This window comes from Dipodomys spectabilis, unplaced genomic scaffold (assembly GCF_019054845.1).
Source record: "Dipodomys spectabilis isolate Male_0828 unplaced genomic scaffold, ASM1905484v1 ptg000118l, whole genome shotgun sequence".
NCBI lineage: Eukaryota > Metazoa > Chordata > Mammalia > Rodentia > Heteromyidae > Dipodomys > Dipodomys spectabilis.
In genome coordinates, this window is record NW_024870795.1 from 6,027,651 (window position 1) to 6,037,979 (window position 10,329).

General features: G+C 48.6%; 1 protein-coding gene across 1 annotated transcript; it reads right to left on the reverse strand.

The window, feature by feature from the left end:
• Positions 1-2,067: 2,067 nt before the first annotated feature.
• Nr0b2 (nuclear receptor subfamily 0 group B member 2) lies at positions 2,068-5,928 on the reverse strand. The gene is made up of 2 exons (XM_042688683.1): positions 5,352-5,928; positions 2,068-2,604 (listed from the first exon to the last, which is right to left on the reverse strand). Exons 1-2 carry the CDS (start codon positions 5,890-5,892, stop codon positions 2,363-2,365), a joined length of 783 nt encoding a protein of 260 aa, XP_042544617.1. The 5' UTR covers positions 5,893-5,928; the 3' UTR covers positions 2,068-2,362.
• Positions 5,929-10,329: the final 4,401 nt, after the last annotated feature.

The following is a 10,329-nucleotide window of genomic DNA, read 5'->3' on the forward strand; positions in this document are numbered from 1 at the left end:
GGCTTAGTGGTAGAGTGCTTGCTTAGTATGAATGAAGGCCTAGGTTTAATTCCTCAGTACCACATAAACAGAAAAAGCAGGAAGTGGCACTGTGGTTCAAATGGTTGAGTCCTAGCCTTGAGCAAAAGAAACTCAGGGATAGCACCCAGGCCCTGAGTTCAAGCTCCAGGACTCAAGAACTCTCTTCCAGGCTGGCTTTGAACAGCCATCATTAGAGCTCAGCCTCCTAAGTAGCTACACCTGGCTAACCTTTTATTTATTTATTTATTTTGGTCAGTCGTGGGGCTGAACTCTGGGCCTGGGCACTGTCCCGCAGCTCTTCACCTCAAGGCTAGCACCCTACCACTTGAGCCACAGTACCACGTCCGTCTTTTTCTGCTTATGTGGTGCTGAGGAATGGAACTCAGGGCCTCATGCTTGCGAGGCAAGTACTCTACCACTGAGCCACCTTCCCAGCCCCTAACCTTTTATTTTTTATTTTTTTAGTTGGTCATGAGGCTTGAACTCTGGGCCCTAAGCACTGTCCCTGAGCTCTTCAGCTAAAGGCAAGTGCTCTAACATTTGAGCCACAGCCACCACTTCTGGTTTTCTTGTGGTTAATTGGAGATAAGAGTCTCATGGATGGACCTAGGAAGGTGGCTCAGTGTTAGAGTGCTTGCCTTGCATACATGAGGCCCTGGGTTCGATTCCTTAGCATCACATAAGCAGAAAAAGCTGGAAGTGGCGCTGTGACTCAAGTTGTAGAATGCTAGCCTTGAGTTAAAGAGCTGAGGGACAGTGTCCAGGCCCAGAGTTTAGAACCCACGACTGACAAAAAAAAAAAAAGTCTCATGGACTTTCCTGCCTGAGCTGGTTTTAAACTGGGATCCTCAGATCTCAGCTTCCTGCGTAGTTAGGATTACAGGCATGAGCCACCAGTGCCCAGCTTCAGTGGCCTTGTTTAATTTGTGACTAGATTGCTTCGTGATTGGCTGTGCCTCTACTATTCCTGAGATAAGGGAGAGCCAGTAGAGAGTGTGACTTGTTGGGGGTGTTATTTGAAAATTCAGGTATGAGAAAACTATTCTCTCTCCCCTGCCCCACTGATAAGGCCAAGGAAGTGACAGGGTTGTGAACTGGTATAGTCAGCTGGATTCAGATCCATGTATAAAATGAATCTCATCCTTTGCAATAAAGTCACACCAGGCACCAGTGGCTCACATTTGTAATCCTATTCAAGAGGCTGAGATCTGAGCATCATGGTACAAAGTCAGCTGTGACAGAAAAGTTCATGAGACACTTATCTCCAATTAACCAGCAAAAATCTGGACCTAGATGAATGACTCAAGTGGTAGGGCACCAGCTTTAAGAAGACAAAGCTAGCCAGGCACCAGTGGCTCACGCCTGTAATCCTAGCTACTCAGGAGGCTGAGATCTAAGGATGGCAGTTCAAAGCCAGCCTGGGCAGGAAAGTCCATAAGACTCTTATCTCCAATAAACCACTAGAAAACCGAAAGTGGCGCTGTGGCTCAAGCGGTAGAGCGCTCCCCTTGAGCTGAAGAGCTGAGGGATAGGGCTCAAGCCCAGAGTTCAAGTCCCACGACCGACCAAAAAAACAAAACAAAACAAAAAAGACAAAGCCAGGGCTGGGAAGGTGGCTCAGTGATAGAGTGCTTGCCTTGCATGCATGAGGCTCTGGGTTCGATTCCTCAGTACCACATAAGCAGAAAAAGCTGGAAGTGGCGCTGTGGCTCAAGTGGTAGAGTGCTAGCCTTGAGTTGAAGAGCTGAGGGACCAGAGTTCAGGCCCTACGACAAAAAAAAAAAAAAAAAAGCCAAGCAAGAGCACACAGTCTTGAGTTCAAACTCCAATACTAATATACATGCACACACACACACACACACACACACACACACACACACACACACACAATCAAGTCATCTTCCTCCAAAAAATTAATGTTCTAGCTCCCCTAGAACTAATCCTTGTGTTCCTTAGAGCTCCTTCCTTTGGGCTCCCTCTGACAAGGGCAGAGTGACCTTGGAGGTGAATGAGTCCATTTCATATAAAGAAATAACAGTGTGTAGCTTCAAGCATGTCACACTTTTTATTACAAAAAAACCAATAAATTAATTTAGGTCTGTACAAAGTCAGGAGGATTTCTGGATCAACAGTAATCTAAACTTCCATCCCTATCCCCGGAGAGGACAGGGAGTTCTAGCCCAGAGGCTCTAGGCACCACCGAAGTCCTATGAGGTTGCTATAGCACTACTTCCAAGCCAAGGAAATGCAAGTTGGGGTTGGATGGGTGAGAGACTGCTCCTGTGGAACTGGGCGCTGTCAGGCTTCCCCCTCTAGAAGCATTGGCTCCCTCTTCCTCAGGTCACCTCAGCAAAAGCATGTCTTCCAGGAGTCCAGTGATGTCAACGTCTCCGATGATAGGCCGGAAGAAGAGGTCCCCAAGAAGGCTGGGTGGAATGCTCTTGAGGGTGGAGGCCATGAGGAGGACTCGGGCCAGGCGGCCTTGGCCTGCTGGGTACCAGGGCTCCAAGACTTCACATAAGGCCCAGTGAGCCTCCTGTTGCAGGTGTCCAATGAGGGAGGCGGCCTGGAGGCCTGGCACATCTACAACAGAGTTGAGAGGGTAATGATGCTCGTGAGCACCCACTCCCAGCCACCAGAGGATGAGGCTGGCCCAGAATATCAGGCTCTGCCGTGTGTGTGTGTGTGTGTGTGTGTGTGTGTGTGTGTGTGTGTGTGTGATATTAGATTTTGCTAGAAAACCATGCAGACATCCAGGTACAAAGAACAAAGAAAGGTTTATTGCCAATATAGGGACCGGCAAGACCCCTTGTCACATGAAAAGACTGAGAAGAAGTGCTGGCTATTGTCTGAGGTGACTTCTATAGCCTAGGAGTTTTAGGAGGGGTTAGAAGGGGCTAGGAGGCAGAGACTCTGCTGTAGACCTGTGGGTCAGGGGCTTCATCATGGTGGACTAGGATTTATGGATGCTGCCCAGTTAGTAGATAAGGGGCCCTGCAGCTGCCCAGACCTGAAGGTCACTCTAAGGAGCTCTTGTTGCCTTATATGGTAGTAGCTGCCCCAGAGGAGTGCCATCCCAAAGGTAAACGGGGGCTGGAGGCTGATTATTTACTGCTTTTACTAGTGTTGCCTAGAAAAGGAGTATGCTAAAGCTTTGGAAAGGGAAAAGTGTGCTAAGCAATGGGAAGGGAGGTCATTGGGCTAACATTGTGTGTGTGTGTGTGTGTGTGTGTGTGTGTGTGTGTGTGTGTGTGTGTGTGTGTCTTTGTGCACACACATGTCCACACACATGCCAATAATGGGGCTGGAACTCAGGGCCTCATACTCTGGGCTCAGCTTTTTCACTGTCTGCTAAGCACTCTATACTTCAGCCATATCTCCAATTCTGGCTCGTTGGAGGAGGCGGGGAGTGGATCCTAGGTCTTAAACTCAGGACCTGGTGCTGTCCTTGAGCTTTTTTGCTCAAGGGTAGTTCCCTACCACTAAAGCTCTACTTCTGGCTTTTTGGTGGTTAATTGGAGATAAGAGTTTCATGGACTTTCCTGCCTGGACTGGCAGCCTCCTGAGTAGCTAGGATTATAGCTGTGAGCCACTGGTGCCCAGCTTTTAAAAAACTGGTTAGTTAGGGATTATCTACCTTGACTGGCTTCAAACCTCAGCCTCTGGAATAGCTAGTATTATAGACATGAGCCACCAACATCTGGATGCCCCCCCCCTCTCTCTCTCCAATTAGATCTTGACCATTTGATCATTTTATTAAGACATGTTGCTGGATACTGGTGGCTCACACCTATAAGCCTAACTACTTAGGAGGTTGAGATCTGAGGATCATGGTTCAAAGCCAGCCTGGGCAGGAAAGTCTGTGAGACTCATCTTCAATGAACTACTCAGAAAAAGCTGGAAGTGGCCCTGTGGCTCAAGTGGTAGAGCACTAGCCTTGAGCTGAAGAGCTGAGGGACAGTGCCCAGGCCCAGAGTTCAGGCCCCACGACTGGCAAAAAAACAAAAACACAACAAAAAGTATAACTACTTCTGCTTGCATTGTTTTGATTTGACTAGAATATCATTTTCCATCCCTCCATTTGCAGCTTATGTCTTTACTGATGAAATGGGTTTCTAGGAGACAGCATATTGTTTGACTTTGGTTTTGTCAGACTTGCCTGCCTGTCCCCCACTCCCTTTGTGTTGAGGATAGTTCCCAGGATCTCTGGAATGCCAGGCAAGCACTCTACCACTGAACTACAACCTTAAAACCTCTCTGCCAACTTTATTCTACTTTTGAGGAACCAACTACCACCTCTTTATTATCATTTTATTCTCTCATCCATTAAGACTAAGGACCAGGATGCCTGGGTCTGAGTCTCACTTACCAGCTCAGTAACCCTGGGCAAACGGTGACTTCCATCTTTCTTCATGTGTAAAATGGGGATAATGAGAGTACCTGGAACTTGTGATGTTTAAATGAGCCAGTATATGTTGAACTGGGCCTAACATATGGTAAGTGAGATTTTGCTACTGTTATAATTAATTACTGTAGCCAGGCACAAGTGGTTCAATGCCTATAATCCTAGCTAATCAGGAGGCTGAAATCTGAGGATCATGGTTTGAAGTCAGCTTGTGCAGAAACGTCTGTGAGATTCTAGTCTCTAACTGACCAGAAAAAAGCCAGAAGTTGAGGTATGGCTCAAGTGGTAGGGCATTAGCCTTCATGGGAAAAAGACAAGCAAGAACGTGATTAGTCTCTCAGTTCAATCCTCAGTATTGGTAAACACACACTCATACACACACACACACACACACACACACACACACACACACACAATCATTGTTCTGCAACTGGCACCAGCAAGGCCTTCTGGCTTTCCAGCTATCAAGAATATTCTCTCTATCCTTTGTTCTCAGGGCTGGATCTCATAAGGAGATTATAAGGAGGACCTCCCTACACCCTTTCCTTCCTCTCCTCTGTGTAGCCTTTCTGAAACCATGGAGGAGTTTAACCTTCAGAACTTCCCCATGCAGACTGTCCTTGAAGACTTAGTAGAGACACAGCTGTGTCTTCCCTTCCCCTGCCCACATTCCCTGAAGGTCAGAGCAAATTTCCCAGGCCCAGTGTCAAAGGCCGCCTCTGGAGTGGGCTGATCTGTGTTTCCATTGCTGCTCTGCTTCTCCCAGGCTGTGTGATCATCACCTAATCCCTTAGCTGCTCTGTGCAGCATCTAGAAGACTATTCGATACTAAATAAGGACAATGAGATAACGGATGCCAAGCTCTTAAAGTACTCTCTCTCCCTCCTTCCCACAGTCCCATGTCCAGCACCACCTGTGAGCTCACCTGGGTTGAAGAGGATGGTTCCTTTCAGATAGGCATACTCTTTAGGGCCCAGCTTGAGGCTGCAGAAGGACTCTAGACAGCACTGAAGCCATTGCACAGCAGCCAGGGAGGGCTGGGGTCTGTTGGGCAGCTGTTCACTCCTGGCTCTGCTGTTGGGTTCCTCCAACAATATCTTCTTGAGTATGCTCGGCACTGGGGCCTCTGCCACCTCGAAGGTCACAGTATCTTGGGCCAAGCCAAGCAGGAAGAGGGGGCCCCAGGAACCTTGCAGCAGGCGTCGCTGATCCTGGGTGGGCAGCTGGCAGAAAGATGGCAAGTTCCTGAGAAAGGTCACTGTCTTGGCCAGGACATCCAAAGCTTCCCTGCAGGTGCGATGTGGTGCGCAGAGGTGGACGGGCCGGTGCTGCCTGCACAGGCAGTGGGTGCCGGATGAGGGCACAGAGGGACTGGCCATGAGGCTGGGGCTCAGAAGTGTGTACAGAATGGCTGGGCGTCCTGCAGGCCCCTGGCATGGGCAGGCCCCTTGATGGCTGGAGCTCATGGTTGGAGACCTGCTTCAACTTCTTCCTCACTCTCTGGCCTTGTGTCCTGTGCTGTGGGTGTTATTTATATTCCGCAATGGGCGGGAGGGGGAATGGCTTGACAACCTTGACTCCAGAAGTCATGTTCATTCACACACACACACACACACACACACACACACACACACACACACACACATTGACCCTGGCAGGCCTGCTGGGGAAGTGGCGGGGGAGGGGACCAGGGGAGCTCCACGTGGCGCTGATATGGTTTTAGTCAATGAAGTAGCCGGGGCTAGGTGCAGGGCATGGGGCCACCTGTCTGCTTGCCCGGCTGCTCTTTATCAGATGAGTCAAGTGGATAAACAGGGTCATTAACCCGGGCGTACCAAGGCACCAAGGCCTCAGATGCCCAATCAGCAGGTAGCTGTGACTGCCCTTTCCCTCAGTGCCCGCTTCCATGTGTGTACAAGAGCAGGTTTCTCACTAAGCCAGGAAGCCACAGAGCCGGACAGGCCTTGAATGCAAGGCCCAGCCTGGAAGTGTTTTATCACTGGCTTGTTTGTCTAACCTTGGAGCCCTGCTCCTGTTGGAAGGAACAGGCTGCCGGGAAAGGAACCAGGACTCTGGGGGGCTGGGAGGACTTTGCCCAACTGTGAAGTCTAGGAAGCCCTCGGATCCTCCATCTCTGATAGTGGGAGGCCTTGGAGGAATAGGGTCCTTCAGACCCCAGCCCAGACCTGGATTCCTACAGCCCCTGAGAGGCCCTCACAGAACCATCATGAGTGCTTCCTAGGTGTGAATCACTTTCCACTCTTAATTTTTTTATTTTATTTTTGTAACTCAGGGCCTTGAACTTGAAAGGCAAGACAGTCTACAGTCTATGCTTGGACCCACATAACCCACCTCCCCTCTTTGTTCTGGTACTGGGTTGAACACAGAGCCTTGGCTTTTTCAAATAAGACTGGCATTCTGTGGATGCTGGTGGCTCACACCTGTAATCCTAGTTAATCTGGAGGCTGAGATCTGAGGATCGGGCAGGAAAATCCATGAGACTCTTATCTCCAATAAATCACTCAGAAAACCAGAAGTGGCACTGTGGCTCAAGTGGTAGAGCAATAGCCTTGAGCTGAAGAGCCGAGGGACAGAGCCCAGGCCTAGAGTTGAAGATTCATGACTGACAAAAACAAAAAAAAGAGACTGGCATTCTACCACTTGAGCCACAGCTCCACTTCTGGAATTTCCTGCTTGGGCTGGCTTCCAGCTGCAGTTCTCAGATCTCAGCTTCCTGGGTATCTAGGATTACAGATGTGAGCCACTGGTTCCTGACTGCACACAGTTTCCCCCCCCACCCTTTCTTTTTTCTTCTTTTTTTTTGGTTGGTCCTGGGGGCTGAACTCTGGGCCTGGGCACTGTCCCTCAGCTCTTCAGCTCAAGGCTAGCACTCTACCACTTGAGCCACAGAGCCACTGCCAGCTTTTTCTGCTTATGTGGTGCTGATGAATCGAACCCAGGGCCGCCGCCTCTCCTCCTCCTCCTCCTCCTCCTCCTCCTCCTCCTCCCCCACCTCCCCCTCCTCCCCTCCCCCCCTCCCCCTCCCCCCCCTTTTTTGGCTAGGATAGCTGAGATGACAGGCATGTATCACTGTGTGAAGTTTTTCTTGGTAGAGATGGAGTCTCCTAAACTTTCTACCCTTGCTAGTCTGGAGATTCAGTCCTCCCAATTTCCACCTCCCATGGAGCTAGGATTGATTACAGGCATAAGCCACTTGTATCTGCCTTCCAATCTAATACGGAGTGCTTTCCTATAAGGCTAGATTCTTATGACACTTGTAGACGTGAAATGATTTGCCCAGGGTCACCCCAACAGGAAAGGGCCCCAATTTGTTCTTCTGGATCCACTAACTGGGTTGTACAGCAGGAGTCCTAGTCTCTCAGAATGGGTGGCTAACTGCCTGCCACCTCCTGCTACCTGCTTTGCAAATGTGGCCTACCTGGGATCTGGACCAAAAATGTTTCTGCTGCCACATAGTTCCTCTGTCCCAGGCATTTCTCTCAGACGGCAAGATGTACGAAATGGGACCTTGGTTATGCTGTGTCCTTGGACCTTGGCCAGTCCAACCTGGCAGGCCTGTCACCATACTTCAGGAGCCTATTGTTCCGGATGGAGAGAAGGCAGTTCTGGTCTTGCCAGCCTTGGCACCTGCTTCTGGCTCCATTGCTTCCCACCTATGTGACTTTGGGCCAACTTCCAGTGATCTCTGAATATCATCTGGGACAACAAAGCCTGCCTGCAGGACTATTGCAGGGACAGAGTGAGCCCAAGCAATTTCTGGGATATAGTAGAAAGACTTAGCTTCTCACTTTCTTCTATCTAAATAATTAAGCACCAGCAGACAAACTAGTGTACATTTTTCACTTGAATGTAAGTAATCTGGCCTTTTCTTTTCCTTCCCTTCTTTTTCCTTGTATGTGTTTCTTTCTTTTATTTTCTTCCTCTTTCATTGCTGTGGTTGTGAACACCCTCATTCTCTGAAAGAAGGAGTCAAAAAGGAAGAGATTGTCTGCAGGCTGGATACTAATCCCTGGGTTTCACATTGTTGGGTTCTTGGAGAACTATGTTTTCTGAGCCCTGTGTGTTGCCTGCAGGTTGGCATGTCAGTCCTAGACCTCCTGGAGGGTAAGACAAGGCCTTGGGCTAGATGTTTACATTCCAGGACCTGTCTGGGGCTGTTTGCTCAGAAAGGTGGAGGCTTCTGTCAGGGAGATGGCTCATCAGCTGCCCTCTGCCCAGGCCCTGCCCCACAAGTCAGAAGTGGAGACACAGCTCTGCATTTTGGAGCTCCAAATGTAATTGGAGTAATACAATTAGTCTTTCAGAGACCTTAGTCTGATAGAGAAGATGAGTCTTGCCCTCTGGAGCCTTCGGTATTAAAGAGGAGACTCAGATCAACTTTCAGGAAGGAGGGAGAGACAGCCACAGTCATGTTCTTAGTAGCTCCAGGTCTGACAGACATATGGGTGGGGGGTGGGATATGCTACAACAGAGTAGTGGAGTTGTGTTGCTTGAGTTTCTAGAGGAAAGACTCATGATAACACCCTTCATCTGTATGGCACCTTTGGTTAACAAAGTAATTTCCCAACACATTCATCTCAGCTAATCTTCATGCAATAATGGAATGAAGGTATTACTGTTAAGTAGAATTAACAATTCTCATTATCCTAATAATTGTAATAACTGCCACTTACTGAACATCAACTATGTGCCAGGTACTGGTAGGGCATTAGCTGTAAAATTAAAGAGTTCTCTTAAAATAATGTATCGCAGGGCTGGGAAGGTGGCTCAGTGGTAGAATGCTTGCCTTGCATGCATGAGGCCCTGGGTTTGATTCCTCAGCACCACATAAGCAGAAAGAAAAAAAATGGAAGTGGCGCTGTGGCTCAAGTGGTAGAGCGCTAGCCTTGAGCTAAAGAGCTGAGGGACAGCGCCCAGGCCCAGAGTTCAGGCCCCACGACCAGACCCCCCCCCCCCAAAAAAAAAAATAATGTATTGCAAGCCAGGTGCCGGTGGTTTACACTTCTAATCCTATTTACTTAGCAGGGTGAGATCTGAGGATTGTTGTTCGAAACCAGCTTGAGCAGGAAACTAGGTGAGACTCTTATGTCCAGTAAAATATTCAAAAAAAAAAAAAGCCAGAAGTGGCACTGTGGCTCAAGTGGTAGAGTGATTGCCTTGGCAAAAGCAGCTCAGGGATAGTGCCCAAGCCCAGTGTTCAAATCTCAGGACTGGAAAAAAAAAGATAATGTATTGCAGATGTCTAAATCATCCTATGTCCAAAGCCCACATGTTTCTCCTATATGCAAGAAGGCTCAGACTACTTCAGACAGCTGGGAGGTCAGGGTCTGGGTTAAGAACTGAAATTGGGATCCAAGTGTAATGGTTCATGTCTATAATCCCAGTTTCTCGGGAAACAGAGATAGGATCATGTTTAGAAGCCAGCTTAGGCAAAATTTTCTTAGGGACCCCTATTTGGGCATGGTAGTGTTTACCTTTGGTTCCAGCTATTGAGAAGCCATAGGTAGGATTATTGCTAAAAAGTAATGAGGGTCTGGGAATGTGGCTTAGTGTTAGAGTGCTTGCTTAGCATGCATGAAGCCCTGGGTTTGATTCCACAGTACCACATAAACAGAAAAATACAGAAGTGGTGCTATGGCTCAATTGGTAGAATGCTACCACTTGGTAGAAGCTCAGGGACAATGCCCAGGCCCTGAGTTCAAGCCCCAGGACTGGCAAAAAAACGTAATAAACATAGAAAAGGGCTTTGAATGTGTGGCTTACAGCCCCTGCCTACCAAGTGTGAAGTGCTGGGTTCAAACTCAAATACAGGGGATGGGAATTTGAGTTTGGAATGCCAGTACCTTTGGGTCCTGGGATATATTACACACTTTTATATTTTC

Coding starts and splice junctions, on each gene's coding strand:
- Nr0b2 (XM_042688683.1), bottom strand. CDS start 5,892: ATGAGCTCCAGCCATCAAGGGGCCTGCCCATGCCAGGGGCCTGCAGGA. Junction 2,605..5,351: donor AACCATCCTCTTCAACCCAG/GTGAGCTCACAG, acceptor ACTCTGTTGTAG/ATGTGCCAGGCCTCCAGGCC.